Source organism: Scyliorhinus canicula, chromosome 2, assembly GCF_902713615.1.
Source record: "Scyliorhinus canicula chromosome 2, sScyCan1.1, whole genome shotgun sequence".
Classification (NCBI taxonomy): Eukaryota; Metazoa; Chordata; class Chondrichthyes; order Carcharhiniformes; family Scyliorhinidae; genus Scyliorhinus; species Scyliorhinus canicula.
Window position 1 is genome coordinate 228,941,931 of NC_052147.1, and position 16,936 is coordinate 228,958,866.

Below are 16,936 nucleotides of genomic sequence, written 5' to 3' on the forward strand. Positions count from 1 at the left end.
GGCCGTCTGGATCATTTCTCCAGATCATTGACCTTGGCCTTTAACGCCTTTTGCTCCTTCCGCCAGCAACATCATCTCTGCCTCCAAAAGAGACAGTCCAGGGCTATGATCAGTGAGCACCTTCTCCACCTTCTTATCGTTACCCCCTGTACCTCCACCTGCTGATCCAACCTGTCCAGTGTCGCACGAATAGGTGCCATAGCCCCCTCAATCACCTTATCAGATCCTCAGCACCGTTTGTCGCTGTTACCTAAATTCACCTGACAAAGGTCCACCAACTGCTCAACCGTCCACTGAGGGGGCACAATGCTACACAAACCTTGGCCATTTTCTCTCCTTCTGAGGCAGGTGAGCCTTCTGAATCCGCTAGGATCCCTTACCCGATCAATGCCTTGTGTTTGTACCCACCAGATATCACTTGCCAGTGGGGATCTATTTCTGTTGAAACTGTGCCATTCTATTCCGTAATATCACCTTGTAATCAGACAGAAAGGGCCAAGAACTAAATTCCCAGGGCGGGAACCACCTCGTGTGCGACTGTCACCTCCATAGCTGCCCATCGGAAGTCCCTGTTATGCTCTCCTGCACTCATCACTGAACCTGGATTGGTCCCTGGTTCAATGATGAGTGTCAAGTGAGGGATATGTCGGGGCTGTGACATTCTGCTTGCTGATGCCCATAACGCCTCATGGATGCCCGTTTTTGAGTTTTCTATTCCTGTTCAGACAAACCGTGATTATCACAAATTGGAGCCCACAGACCGAAGCTTCCCTCCACTCCCGTATATATTTCTGCCACTGCCCCCAAACTCTCCGGCCGTCAGTGCCACCGGCTTGTGGAGTATCGGGGCCGGTGAGAGCCGTTATCAATGCCCCCAAACTTGTGCCCTTACGTGAGGCCGAGTCTACACCGCTCCCACACCAACCCCATGCCCACTACCCACTTCTGATCATGGCTATATTTGCCGCCCAGTATAGTTCCTGAAGTTCAGCAGTGCCAACCCAACCACCCACCCCACCCCCGCAAAAAACTTTCCTTACTTGTGGGGGTTTTAACCCGCCCACACAAACCCAGAGATCACCGCATTAACTCGCTTAAAAAAGGCCCTTTGGTATAAAAAATATGGGAGGCACTGGAAAACAAACATAAATCTCGGGAGAACCGTCATCTTTACGGCGTGTACTCTCCCCGTCAGTGACAAAGGTAAGCATGTCCCCCTCAAAGTCCTCCCTCATTTGCTCAACCAACCAGGCCAAATTTAATTTATGCAGCTGCTGCCCCATCCCGTGCCACCTGAATACCCAGTAACGAAAGCTCCCTCCAACCCTTTAACGGCAACTTACCCAGTCTCTCCTCCTGCCCCCTCGGCTGGATCACAAAAACCTCGCTATTACCCATAGAACATAGAACAGTACGCACAGAACAGGCCCTTCGCCCTCAATGTTGTGCCGAGCCATGATCACCCTACTCAACCCACGTATCACCCTATGCCCGTAACCCAACAACCCCCCACCCCTTAACCTTACTTTCTAGGACACTACGGCAATTTATCAACGGCCAATCCACCTAACCCGCACATCTTTTGACTGTGGGAGGAAACCGGAGCACCCGGAGGAAACCCACGCACACACGGGTAGGACTGCAAGACACTCCGCACAGAGAGCGCCCAGCCGGGAATCGAACCTGGGAAGACCCTGGAGCTGTGAAGCATTTATGCTAACCACCATGCTACCGTGCTGCCCTGTTCAATTTGTGTCCTGAAAACTGGCCCAATTCCCCCAGATCTGCATAATCTATCCCATCCCCCCCTAACTGGTCAGAAATATACAGGAGTAGGTCATCTGTATATAACGAGACCCTGCGTTCCACCCACCCCCGTACTAGCCCCTTCGATTCCATTGACGCTCTCAGCGCCATCGCCAATGGCTCTATGCCAAGGCAAACAACAGTGGCGAGATGGGAAATCCTTGTTTTGTCCCCCGGTGCAGTCTAAAGTAGTCCGAAGTCACCCGGTTTGTCCGCCCACTCGCAACCGGTGCCTGGTACAGCAACCGAACGCAGTCAACAAAGCCCTGCCCAAACCCAAACCATCCCAGGACCTCCCACAGATAATTCCACTCCACCTGGTCGAAGCCTTCTCCATGCCCATAGCGACCACTACCTCCACCTCCCTCCCCTTGGAGGGCATCATGATTACATTCAAGAGCCTTCTAACGTTGGCCGTTAACTGTCTGCCTTTGACAACCCCGTCTGGTCTTCCCCTATACCCCCAGAACGCAGTCCTCTATCCTCGAGTCCCAGAATTTTGGCCAGGAATTTTCATCTGCATCTAGTAGGGAGATTGTTCTTTGTGACCCGCATTGTTCTGGGTCCTTCTCCCCGCTTCAGGGATCATGAGATTGAGGCCCAGCACATAGGTACAAAAGAACAAGGCTGAGGCATTCTCAACAATCTCAGCCAGAAGTGTTGAGTGGATGATCCATGTCAGTCTCCTCTGGAGATCTCCGCCGGAGATCACAGATGTCAGTCTTCAGCCAATACGATTCACATCCATGTGATATCAAGAAAACCGCTGAGACCTGGATACTGCAAAGGCTATGGGTCCTGACAAAAATCCAGCAATGGTACTGAAGGCTTGTGCGCCAGAAGTTGCCACACCTCTAGCCAACTGTTCCAGTACAGCTACAACATTGGCATTCTACCCGACAATGTGAAAAGTTGCCCGGGTGTGGTCCTGTACACAACAAAGAGGACAAATCCAACCCGCCAATTACCGCCCTATCAGTCTACTTTCATCATTTGCAAAGTTACGGAAGGAGTCATCAACAGTACTATCAAACAGCACTTACTCAGCAATTACCTGCTTGGTTTCACCAGAGTCCACTCAGCTCCTGACCTCATTACGCCCTTGGTTCAAATATGGACAAAAGAGCTGAATGCTAGAGGTAAAGGTGAAAGTGACGGCCCTTGACACCCAAGGCAGCATTTGACCGAGGGTATGGCATCAAAGGAGCCCTAGCTAAAACTGAGTCAATGGTAATTGGGGAAACTCTCTGCTGGGTTGGAGTCATACCTGGCACAAAGGAAGATGTTTTGTGGTGGTTGGAGATCGATCATCTCAACTCCAGGACATCACTGCAGGAGTTCCTCAGGGTAGTGTCCTGGACCCCAACCACCTTCAGCTACTTCATCAGTGACCTCCCTTCCATCATAAGATCAGAAGTGGGGATGTTTGCGTATGACTGCACAATGTTCGCACCATTCATGACTCCTCAGATAATGAAGCAGTCCATGTCCAAATGCAGCAAGACCTGGACAATATCCAGGGCTTGGGGCTGACAAATGGCAAGTGTACATTCGTGCCCCACAAGTGGCCGAGGCAAGACCAACTCCTGGCCCACTCTTTGACATTCAATGGCTTTACCATCGCTGAAATCCCCCACAAATTCAACTCCTGGTGGTTCCATTGATTAGAAGCTGACAGGACTAGCCACATTAATACTGTGGCTAACAGGGCAGGTCAAGGACTAGGAAATCCTCCAACAAGTCACTCACCTCCTGACCCCCCCCCCCCCCCCTCTCCCCCATCCCCAAAAGCCGGCCCCCATCTATAAGGCACAAGTTAGGAGTGTAATGGAGTACTCTCCATTTGCCTGATGCATGCAGCTCCAACAACTCCCAAGAAACTCAACACCATCCAGTATAAAGCAGCCCATTTGATTGCTCCCCCTTCCACAAATGATTCAAACCCACCACCACCGACGAACAGTGGGACCTGTGTGTAGCATCTACATTTTGCACTGCAGTACTCACCAAGGTTCCTTCGACACCTTTCCAAATCCCACAATCACTACCACCTAGAAGGACAAGAGCAGCATATACCTGGGGACCTCACCACTGGAGGTTCCCCTCCAAGTCACTCACCACCCTGATTTGGAAATATATTGCTGCTCCTTTACTCACTGGAGATGGGAAACATCCTGGAACACTCTCACTAACAGCATAGTAAGAAGTCTTACAACACCAGGCTAAAGTCCAACAGGTTGTTGTAAGACTTCTTACTGTGCTCACCCCAGTCCCACGCCGGCATCTCCACACCATGACTACAGCATAATGAGTGTACCTACACTTCAAGGACTGCAGCGGTTCAAGAAGGCAAATCATCGTCACCTTCTGAGGGCAGCTAGGGATGGCAACGCCCACATCCTGTAAATTATTTACAAAAAACTCAGATGTTGGGGAGGGGAAGTTTGCATGGTCGACTGGGGAGAGTGTGCCTTTGTTCCCAGTGCCTTAATTGATGCTGGATGGGCTGCCTGCTTTAGTCTTATTCATCATGTCAATTTGCTACAACTGAGCGACTTACTGGACCATTTCTGAATTAGGCACATTGCCTTGGGTCTTTGCCAGACCAGGTAAGGAGAACAGACTTCCTTCCCTGAAGAGACAAGCATTGTATTCTTTATTTCTTTATTTTAGTTAATTAATACAATTTAAATTTGCCCAGTTGCTGTGATGAGATTTGAACTGTTGTCCCTGGAGCATTGGCCCTGGCCTCTGGATTCCTCATCCAATTAAATTGCCATTATGCGACTGTCCCCTTTAATACCATTTTTAGCTAGTGCCTAAAGAAGCTTGCCTCTGGATACCTGAGGACATATTATCTGATCTACTTTGCTTATTAATATATCGCCATTGGGGTACTATCACCAGAGGACCTTCCACCTCTTCATGGCCAAAATGCAATCTTTAAAAAAAAATTATTAATGTGGGCTTCGCTGACTAAGCCAGCATTTAATGCCCACCCCTAATTGCCCTTGCGAAGGTGGTGGTGAGCTGCTCTCTTGATCCGCTACAGTCCATATGATGTAGGTACACCCACAGGGCTGTTTGGAAGAAGTTCCAAGATTTCTCTTCAGTGGCAATGAAGGAAAGGCGATCTATTTCCAAGTCAGGATGTTGAATGGCTTTGAGGGGAACTCTCAGGTGGTAGTAGCGGTTGTTGGTTTGGGAGGTACTGTCTAAGGAACCTTGGTGGTTTCCCATCAGTGCATTTAGTACGTGGTAGACAAAAAGAGAAAATGCTGGAAAATCTCAGCAAGGTCTAGCAGCATCTGTAGGGAGGGTAAAGAGCTAACGTTTTGAATCCAGATGACCCTTTGTCAAAGCAAGATTCCAGCATCCGCAGTAATTTGCTTTTAGATAGCAGGTGGTAGACACTGCTGCCACTATATGTTGATGGTGGAGGGAATGAATGTTTGGGGGTGATGTACCAATCAGTTGGGATGTTTTGTCTTGGATGGTATCAAACTTTGGTGTCATTAAAGCTGCACTCATCCAGACAAGGGGAGAATATTCCATCACACTCCTGACTTGTGCCTTGTAGATGGTAGACAGTCTTTGGGGAGTCAGGGGTTGTGTTACTTGCTGCAGGATTTCTAGCTTCTCACCCACCCTTGTAGCCACAGTATTCATTTGGCTTGTCCAGTTCAGTTTCTGGTCAATGGTAACCTGCAGGATATTGATAGTACAGGATTCCATGATAGTATGCTATTGAATGTCATGGGGTGATAGTTAGATTCCTTTTTAGTGATGGTTGTTGCCAGGCACTTGTCAGCCCAAGTATGGATATTGTCCAGGTCTTACTGCATTTGGACATGGCCTGCTTCAGCATCTGAGGAGTCAGAAATGTTGCTGAACATTATGCAATCATCAATAAACCTCCCACTCCTAACCCCACTCCTAACCTTATGAGGCACGGCAGCACAGTGGTTATCACAGTTGTTTCACAGCTCCAGGGTCCCAGTTTCGATTCCCGGCTTGGGTCACTGACTGTGTGGAGTTTGCATGTTCTCCCCATGTCTGCATGGGTTTCCTCCCACAGTCCAAAGATGTGCAGGTTAGGTGGATTGGCTATGCTAAATTGCCCTGAGGTAAGGTGTGGTTGCTGGGTCACGGGATAGGGTGGAGGTGTGGGTTTAGGTTGGGTGTTCTTTCCTAGAGCCGGTGCTGGAGTCGATGGGCTGAATGGCCTCCTTCTGCACTGATTGTCTATCATCTATAGTGGAGGGAAAATGGTTGGGCCTTGGCCACTACCCTGAGGAACCCCTGCAGTGATGGCCTGGAGCTGAGATGATTGACCTCCAACACTTAACTATCTTTCTTTGTGCCAGTATGACTCCACCTGTGGGAGGGTTTTCCCCCCTCATTCCCATTGCCAGTTTTGACGAGGCTCCTTGATGCCGCATTCTGTCACATACTGCTTAATAACAAGGGTTGTAAATCTCACTTCACCTCTGGAGTTAAATTCTCTGTTCATGTTAAAGCAAGGCTGTGTCGAGGTCAGGAGTTGAGTTAGTGGCTCATAGCCTGCTACATAACAATAGTTCTAAATTCACAGCAGATAAACTGGATGGCCTTTATTGGTCTTGTCTTTTGGAGCGAGGACTGCAAGATCTCAACAAAATAAGCTTCATAGCTCAGAAACTAATTCCTGTATTGTCTCTTTAATCAATTTTGCAGGTCACCAACATTTGCTGGTGGACTGTTTTCAATCTCCAAACAATATTTTGAACTCATAGGCAGCTATGATGACCAGATGGAAATTTGGGGTGGTGAAAATATAGAAATGTCTTTCAGGGTAAGTATTATGATTATTTTTTAAATGTATTTTATTCCAAACTTGTATAAAAGTTTACAAAACATAAACCATTCGGAGAGCAAACTCCCCAACACACTCCCCAACACATAACTATACAGTTTGTACAAATGATTCCCTTTTTTTAATCACCCCCCCCCCCCCCCCCCCCCCCCCCCCCCCCCCTTTTCGCATACCCAGAACATGTGTGTGTGTGTGATTTGCTGGTACCCGCCCACACTTCTCACACTCGTCTGACACATCCTGGAAGAAACTACTCATTCTTGCCCGAGTTGCATGTACCCTGTGTGCCACCTTGAACTGTATCAGGCTCACCCTTGCGCATAAGGAGGTCGCAAGGAGGTAGGGCAACAGAAAGCTACTAAAAAAGCTATAAAGAAGAGTAAGATAGAGTATGAGAGTAAACTTGCTCAGAATATAAAAACAGACAGTAAAAGTTTTTACAAATATATAAGACAAAAAAGAGTGGCTAAGGTAAATATTGGTCCTTTAGAGGATGAGAAGGGAGTTTTAATAATGGGAAATGAGGAAATGGCTGAGGAACTGAACAGGTTTTTTGGGTCGGTCTTCACAGTGGAAGACACAAATAACATGCCAGCGACTGATAGAAATGAGGCTATGACAGGTGAGGACCTTGAGAGGATTGTTATCACTAAGGAGGGAGTGATGGGCAAGCTAATGGGGCTAAAGGTAGACAAGTCTCCTGGCCCTGATGGAATGCATCCCAGAGTGCTAAAAGAGATGGCTAGGGAAATTGCAGATGCACTAGTGATAATTTACCGAAATTCACTAGACTCTGGGGTGGTCCCGGGGGATTGGAAATTAGCAAACGTGACGCCACTGTTTAAAAAGGAGGTAGGCAGAAAGCAGGAAATTATAGGCCAGTGAGTTTAACTTCGGTAATAGGGAAGATGCTGGAATCTATCATCAAGGAAGAAATTGCGAGGCATCTGGATAGAAATTGTCCCATTGGGCAGACGCAGCATGGGTTCGTAAAAGGCAGGTCATGCCTAACTAATTTAGTGGAATTTTTGAGGACATTACCAGTGCAGTAGATAACGGGGAGCCGATGGATGTGGTATATCTGGATTTCCAGAAAGCCTTTGACAAGGTGCCACACAAAAGGTTGCTGCATAAGATAAAGATGCATGGCATTAAGGGTAAAGTAGTAGCATGGATAGAGGATTGGTTAATTAATAGAAAGCAAAGAGTTGGGATAAATGGGTGTTTCTCTGGTTGGCAATCAGTAGCTAGTGGTGTCCCTCAGGGATCCGTGTTGGGCCCACAATTGTTCACAATTTACATTGATGATTTGGAGTTGGGGACCAAGGGCAATGTGTCCAAGTTTGCAGATGACACTAAGATGAGTGGTAAAGCGAAAAGTGCAGAGGATACTGGAAGTCTGCAGGGGGATTTGGATAGGTTAAGTGAATGGGCTCGGGTCTGGCAGATGGAATACAATGTTGACAAATGTGAGGTTATCCATTTTGGTAGGAATAACAGCAAACGGGATTATTATTTAACGATAAAATATTAAAGCATGCCGCTGTTCAGAGAGACTTGGGTGTGCTAGTGCATGAGTCACAGAAGGTTGGTTTACAAGTGCAACAGGTGATTAAGAAGGCAAATGGAATTTTGTCCTTCATTGCTAGAGGGATGGAGTTTAAGACTAGGGAGGTTATGTTGCAATTGTATAAGGTGTTAGTGCGGCCACACCTGGAGTATTGTGTTCAGTTTTGGTCTCCTTACTTGAGAAAGGACGTACTGGCGCTGGAGGGTGTGCAGAGGAGATTCACTAGGTTAATCCCAGAGCTGAAGGGGTTGGATTATGAGGAGAGGTTGAGTAGACTGGACTGTACTCATTGGAATTTAGAAGGATGAGGGGGGGATCTTATAGAAACATTTAAAATTATGAAGGGAATAGATAGGATAGATGCGGGCAGGTTGTTTCCACTGGCGGGTGACAGCAGAACTAGGGGGCATAGCCTCAAAATAAGGGGAAGTAGATTTAGAACTGAGTTTAGGAGGAACTTCTTCACCCAAAGGGTTGTGAATCTATGGAATTCCTTGCCCAGTGAAGCAGTTGAGGCTCCTTCATTACATGTTTTTAAGGTAAAGATAGACAGTTTTTTGAAGAAAAAAGGGATTAAGGGTTATGGTGTTCGGGCCGGAAAGTGGAGCTGAGTCCACAAAAGATCAGCCATGATCTAATTGAATGGCGGAGCAGGCTCGAGGGGCCAGATGGCCTACTCCTGCTCCTAGTTCTTATGTTCTTATGTTCTTATTTACCCTTCGTAGCTCCTCACTCCATACTCTCCCCAGTTTCTCTCCCCTCCCAGCTCCCCCACCCACTTCTTAATCTTCACCGCCTGCTCAACTCCCTGCTCTCCCTATGTCTCCGATCCTGTCCTCCCCTTCCACATCTGGAAGCAGCAGTTGCTCCAACAGGGTAGCACAGTGGTTAGCACAGTTGCTTCACAGCTCCAGGGTCCCAAGTTTAACTCCCGGCTTGGGTCACTGTCTCTGCGGAGTTTGCACGTTCTCTCCGTTGGTTTCCTCCGGGTGCTCCGGTTTCCTCCCATAGTCCAAAGGTTTGCAAATTAGGTGGATTTGCCACGCTAAATTGCCCTTAGTGTCCAAAATAGGTTGGGTGGGGTTACTGGGTTACGGGGATAGGTTGGAGATATGGACTTGAGTAGGGTGCTCTTTCCATTGGCCGATGCAGACTCGATGGGCCAGATGGCTTCCTTCTGCACTGTAAATTCTATGAAGCTATAACTTGGGGAACTCTTTCCAAACTTTCCACGCAAAGTCCCTTACCTGCAGCTACCTAAACTTACTTCTTCTTGGAAGCTCTCTCTCTCTCTCTTTCAGTTCCTCTATACTGTCAAAACCCTCTTCTCAGTCAAGATCCCTCACCTTAACCAGCTGCCCCCTTTCTGCACATGCCATCTATCCCCCTCCTGGCTCAACCGTGGTTTTCACACAGCGGCGCCAGCACTGAAATCCCTTCTATCCTGAAATGCCTCCACAGCTGGTTCCAGACCTTTACTGTAGACTGCACTGAGCCACCGGGCTCTCTGCATATTTCCTTGGCACCATTGGCAATGCCACCGTCACCGTCACCATAGCCCTCAAGTGGGCAGCACGGTGGTCCAGTGGTTAGCACAACCGCCTCACGGCGCTGAAGTCCCAGGTTCGATCCCGGCTCTGGGTCACTGTCCGTGTGGAGTTTGCACATTCTCCCCGTGTCTGCGTGGGTTTCGCCCCCACAACCCAAAAAGGTGCAGAGTAGGTGAATTGGCCACGCTAAATTGCCCTTTAATTAGAAAAAATAATTGGGTACTCTAAATTAAAAAAAAACCATAGCCCTCAAGTTGGGCCCCCGACAGAATTCTTCCTCCATCCTAAACCATGCTGTCCCCTCTCCATCCCACCACCGGCTCACTTTCTCCATGTTCCCAGCCCTGATATTGTGCAGCAGGTTCGGCAGCGCCAACCCTCCCTTCTGTCTCTGTAACAATGTCCTCTTAACCCTTGGCATCTTCCCTGCCCATTCAAAGTCTGAGATAATCATATCCAGTTTTCCAAAGAAGGCCTCTGGTACAAAGATCGGAAGTGTCTGGAAGATGAACAGGAACCTCGGCAGAATGTTCATCTTCACACTTGGATTCTCCCTGACAGAGTCAGGTGCAATGTATCCCACCTCTTAAGATCCTCCCTAACCTCCACCAGCATTGGTAGATTCCATTTATGTAGCATCGCCCATTCGCTCGCCACCTGAATCCCCAGGTATCTAAACCTGTCTTGGGCCACCTTGAACGGCAACCCCCCACTAAGTTGGCTCGCCAACCCAACTAGTTCACCGGGAACACTTTTCCCTTCATTTAGCTTGTATCCTGAGAACGCCCCAAGCTTCCCCAACAGGCCCATGATGCTCTCTCGTGGGTCCAAAACATACAATAGTAGGTCGTCCGTATATTGCGACATCCGGTACTCCCTTCATCCCTTCATAATACCTTACCACTCTATCGACCCCCTAACAAACATTGCCAGAGGCTCTATCGCTAGCGCAAACAACAGCGCCGACAGCGGCCACCTGTTCCCCTGTGCAGTTCAAAGTTTTGTGAGCCCATGTTGTTAGTCCGCACACTCTCACTTGGTGCCACATATAACAGACGTACACATTCCACAAACTTCGGCCCAACTCCGAATCTTCCCACGACGTCAAACAGGTGCTCCACCCAGTCGAGTGCCTTCTCTGTGTCCATGGACACCACTACCTCCAGCACCTGAGCTCCTGATGGGGCCATGACCACATTTAATGGCCTCCTTATATTACGAGAAAGTTGCCTGCACTTTACAAAACCTGTCTGGTCCTGTGCGACCACCCCCGAGATACATCCTTCCCGCCACCAACTTAGACAGCACTTTCACATCCGTAGTTAAGAACGATATGGGCCTCTACGAGCCATAGTCCAACAGGTCTTTCTCTGTCTTTGGTATTAATGTGATCGTTGCCTGCATCATTGTCTCCGGCAGCTCCCCCTTCGCCAATGCCTCATTAAACGTCCCCAAGAGATCTGGTGCCAGGTCCATCCTGAACTCTTTATAAAATTCCACTGGGTAACCATCGGGCCCTGGTGCCTTCCCCGACTTCATACCCCTTATACTGTCCAATAGCTCCCACTGCCCCAAGGGCTCCTCTAGCGCCTGGCGGCTCTTTTCCTCCAACTGTGGAAACTCCAGTTCATCTAAAAACTGTCCCATGTCCCCCTCTTCAGCCTCCGGGTCCGCCCTGTACAGCTCCTTATAATAACCCCTAAATGCCTTGTTTATCTTTCCCGGCTCCGACACCACAGTGTATCTTAAAATTTCCCTGGACAAGGCCTGCCTTCGGAGCTGATGCACTAACATTTGACTCGCCTTCTCCCTGCATTCGTACTGCACCCCCTTGCCCTACGCAGCTGGCCTCGCCGTCGTCAACCTATCAAATTGTCCCTGCAACTTTTTCCTCCTCGCCATGGTGGGCGACCTCGAGTACTTCCTATCTACCTCCACTACCTCATTCATTAGCCGTTCATATTCCTCCCTCCATTCCCTAACTATGTGCCTTGAATGAGATAGTCTCCCCCCCGCCCGGACCATCGCTTTTAGTGCTCCCCAAAATGTGACCGCTGAGACCTCCCTGTTTTGGTTCAATTCTACATCATCTTTAATCATAGCCTGCACTTTACCGGAAAACCCTCTATCCGCCAACAACCCCGGATCAAGCCTCCACCCCAGCCTCTGCTCCCATCCTGATCTAAGCCGAATCTCCAGCCAATGGGGTACATAGTCCAAGATTACTATCCCTCCATACTCTGCCCCCTCCACCCCAACCAACTTCCCGACGCACCACTAAATAGTTGATTCTTGAATTCCCTATAAACATATGAGAAAAATGAATACTCCCTTTGCCCTGCGTTCTTGGAGTGCCACGGGTCCACCATACCCATCTTTTCCATAAGCCCGCCCAGCTCGTTTGCCATTTGTATCCTACCCATTGACCTGGGGCTCGATCTATCCACCCTCGGCTCTAGGACACGATTAGAATCTCCTCCCATAATAAACTGGTGCGTGGCCAAGCCTGAGATCGCTGCCAGCAACCCCCTCATAAAACCTACATCATCCCAATTCAGTGCAGATACATTAACCAGTACCACTGGCGTCCTCTCTCATACTACACTCACCATCACATATCACCCACCTGGGTCCCTCACTTCATTCTCGCTTACAAGCCCCATTTTCTTGATCATCAAAATGGCTACACACCTGTGACTTTGAATCAAACTCCGAGTGGAAAACCTGTCATAGCCATCCCTTTCTTGCCTAACCTGGTCCTTCACGCGGAGGTGCGTCTCTTGCAGAAAGACCACTTCCACTTTTAAACTCCTTAGGTATGCAAAGACCTGAGATCTTTTCACCGGTCCATTGAGCCCTTGCACATTCCACGTTATCCCCGTCCCCTTACAAACTTTTCACCCCTTCTACCCTTTGTTAACCCAACAGAAAAAGACGAAAACCCCTCCACATCAGAGGAAAAGAAACCCCCCTCCACTCTACCATTATTCTCCATTATTCCAGAGTGCCAGCACTGCATCTCCCAAAATTGTTCAGCTTTCCCCCAGTTTATGCTCCTTGATAAAGTCATTGCCACTTCTGGGGTCTCAAAATAATATTCCCGGCCTTCATAGTTTTGCCGGGTAGAGCACCCCAAACCTGATCTGCCGTTGATATAACACCACCTTGGCCCTGTTAAACCCCGCACACCGTTTTCCAGTTCAGCTCAAATGTCCTGGTATTTTCAGACCTTGCTTTATCCCATTCGCAGTTCCGCTTCTCCCTGGCCTACTGCAGAATCTTCTCTTTCCCCACAAACCTGTGGAGTCTCACGATCACCTCCCGCGGTGGCTCCCCCGTGCTTGGATTCTTAATCTGAGATGTGTGCACTCTGTCCACCTCAGGGGCCTTGTCCAGCACCCTCTCTGCCACCAGCCCTACCAGCATCCTCAAAACGTACCTCGTGGCACTCGCACTTTCCACTCCTACGGACAGGCAACTATTCGCAGATTCTGCCTCCTCGACCTGTTTTCCTGCTCCTCCACCTTTGCTCACAACGTCTTGCAAAGATCTCCCAAGAGCTCTGCCTCCAATGCCACCACTCTTTCGCCGTGTTCAGAGATCACCCTTTCGATCTCTCTTCGACCCCTGAGCCTTCAGACATTTTTCCACCCTCTCCATTAAGCTCTAGGGGTACAACACAGCCCCTTCGACCAATCCTCCTGCATCTCCTTCCTCTGTTGGCGGAACTCTTCCTTGATCAATGCCATCAACTGCTCCATCTGGGGCTTTCCAACTTGCACTGACCCTTCCTCCTCCACCATATTTCCACTAGCTGCTGCCCCATGGGTCTCTTCCAACTCCTTGGCCAGATGTTTCACCTGCCGGTTTTAGTAACCAGCAGACATGCTACTCCTGGGGAGACCTTCTCCACCGACCTTCTGTTACACTTTTCCGTCCAAGTTACACCAGAATTTGGGTAAGAAGAGCTAATTTCTATGCCTTTAAGCAAGAGCCACCCTATGTGCGACCACTTACACCATGGCCGCCACCGGAATTTCCGCTGCAAATTTTCATTGAAATACTGATAATGCTGTTTTTAAAAGCTGCTGATTCCCCTAATTTCATTTTGCCAACAGATTGTACATTGAAACTGGTGACATTGTATGTTAGTTTGATTACATTTATTTGCATTTGTTATTTTTTTTGTTTGTCTCTCTTTTTTTCTTGGACCATTAAGCTGGAGTAAGGCTGTCTTTGGCATTCATCACTAGGATTCTGTCATCAATGAGCAAGATGAGATGGCCACTTTGAGCATCTCAAAGATGGCCACTGAGCAGAGAAATATTTGGAAATGTAAATAATCTGCACTGGGACATATCTGCTTAATTTACAAATAAAAGTCAAAACATGAGAGACTTGGATTTATATAGCACCTTTCACAACCACAGGAGGCCCCAAAGTGCTTTAAAGCCAAAGTGTTGTAATATAGGAAGTGTAGAGATTCTATTCATTCTGGAACTTTTATTTTGTTTGGTTTGGATCGTCTGCATTTCTTTCACACATGGAAGGATAAACAAAATATATATCTTTCAAAGCTTAATTTTACTGTTTTTGTGGATTTCAGTAAGAAGTCTTACAACGCCAGGTTAAAGTCCAACACATTTGTTTCAAACACTAACTTTTGGAGCACTGCTCCTTCCTCAGGTGAATGAAGAGGTATATTCTAGAAACATCGATATAGACAAATTCAAAGATGCCAGACAATGCTTAGAATGCGAGCATTTGTAGGTAATTGAATCTTTACCGATCCAGAGATAGGGGTAACCCCAGGTTAAAGAGGTGTGAATTGTCTCAAGCCAGGACAGTTGGTAGGACTTTGCAAGCCCAGGCCAGATGGTGGGGGATGAATGTAATGCTACATGAATCCAAGGTCCTGGTTGAGGCCGCACTCATGTGTGCGGAACTTGGCTATAAGTTTCTGCTCAGTGATTCTGCATTGTCGCGCGTTCTGAAGGCTGCCTTGGAGAACACTTACTCGGAGATCAGAGGCCGAATGCCCTTGACTGCTGAAGTGTTCCCCGACTGGAAGGGAACATTCCTGTCTGATGATTGTCGCGAGATGTCCGTTCATTCGTTGTCGCAGCGTCTGCATGGTCTCGCCAATATACCACGCTTCGGGACATCCTTTCCTGCAGCGTATGAGGTAGACAACATTGGCCGAGTCGCACGAGTATGTACCGCATACCTGGTGGGTGGTGTTCTCGTGTGTAATGGTGGTATCCATGTCGATAATCTGGCACGTCTTGTAGAGATTGCCATGGCAGGGTTGTGTGGTCTCTGTTCTGAAGGCTGGGTAGTTTGCTGCAAACAATGGTTTGTTTGAGGTTGCACGGTTGTTTGAAGGCAAGTAGTCGGCGTGTGGGAGTGACCTTGGCAAGATGATTGGCAAAATTACTGGACGACGAAGGTTACTCTGTCGGTTGTGTCCCGTGTTTGTCTTCTGAGGAGGTTGGTGCGGTTTTTTACTGTGGCGCGTTGGAACTGTTGATTGATGAGTCGAGCGCCATATCCGGTTTGTACATTTGTGGATTTCAGTCAAGTATTTTAGACACAGAAAAGATAACTGGAGCAAAATAAATTTGATTTGCAACTTGATAACTATAACGTAAAAATTTAATTTGAATGGCTGAATAACTATAATAGAATGATTAATTTAGAATATTATTGTGCTGTATGTAATTTTCTTTGTTTACGATATGGCATGTGCACAGGGGATATTATATAGTGCATTATTCCACTGGTTTTATATTGCCATTCTGTAACCTATAACTGCAATGCTACACAAAGAAGGTGGATGAATATTTGAAAATAAAATGTAAAGGACATAATGAAAGAGTCAGGAACTGGAATCGGATAGCTCATTGAGAGCTGGCATGCTGTGACAGGCCAAATACCTGCTTTAAGCTTCAAGGCTTATAAAGCCACAAATGATTTGAACCTGGGTAGAATGAAAGTTTTAGTAGTGATGAGGGCAGAATAGGGATTCTCCCTCTCACAGTGGGCCCGTGCGGAGGGCAGTAGGCCCCCCCCAGATCGTGATGGCCAGCCGATTGGTGGCCCCCGATTGCGGGCCTGGCCACCGCTGAGGCCCCCACCAGAGTCAGATTGCCCCCACCAACCCACCAGGACCGCGGCCGCGGGTCCAAGCTCCCGCCGGGTGGTACCAGATATAAACCGCGCCGACGGGAGTTTGGCCGGTCGCCTCCGGAGAATCGCTGCGGGGGCCTATTTCAGTGGCCTCCAACCGGCACCGTGGCGGTCTTGCAGGTGCGATTGGCGGCGATTCTCCGGTCACCGGAGAATCGACGTTAGAGCAGCATGGCAGGAATTTCCGGCCAAGGTGATTCGGGGTCGGAGCAGCATGGTGGGAATTTCCCGCGCCCATGGGAATTCTCCGAACCGTTGCGGGCTCGGAGAATCCCGGCCAAGATGTCACTGATTAAAATTAATGGATTTGGCAATTGTTGAGGTGTGGGATTTGAAGCTTGCCATCTGGTCAGACAGTATACTGAAGTTGTACAATATCTGATTCAGTCTGAGTATATAGCTGATGCCAGAAATGGAACCCTGGCTGTAGTGGGAACTAAACAGAGAGCTTTTGGTCCAATAGATGGGTTAACTTGATTTGTACGTGACTTGATGGAATAGCTACAAATTTTTGAAAATATAGTTTTGTCAACATTTTGTGCATTGTATGATTCTTTTAAACACCGTTTAATCTAAACTTGTGTGGTTATAGTTATTGAAACTGAAACCATATACAACCTAATTCTCAAATTCTCCCTAGGCCACTTGGCACATTCATGATTGCATAACTAGGTTCAGTAATGTTTCACTTTGGTTTACTATTTCCATGTTCTCTTGCAAAAGCAATGGGAGTTCTATCATTAAGCTCAAGCTAAATTAGGCTACGCAAATTCTGAATTAAAAAAATTGAAATGCCATATCTTGGAAGGATTTCCATTGTGTTGTGATAATTATGAGGCTAAACGTCATTCTGTGCAATGGTTGATAGCCTGAACTACTTGCTGGATCTGTTTGATGATGCTTGCAATGTCAAAAAGTGTGCTTTGACATCATTCACCTTTTTCAAATGCCTTCAGACAGGGCCTT

At 47.9% G+C, this 16,936-nt stretch overlaps 1 protein-coding gene across 1 annotated transcript in view; it reads left to right on the forward strand.

Annotated features, from left to right (window-relative positions):
- Window positions 1–16,936, forward strand: part of galnt3 (UDP-N-acetyl-alpha-D-galactosamine:polypeptide N-acetylgalactosaminyltransferase 3 (GalNAc-T3)) — an 87,001-nt gene that overhangs the window by 32,990 nt on the left and 37,075 nt on the right. Inside the window, 1 exon segment of the mRNA XM_038789721.1 lies at window positions 6,523–6,640. Coding sequence (XP_038645649.1) covers window positions 6,523–6,640 — 118 coding nt within the window.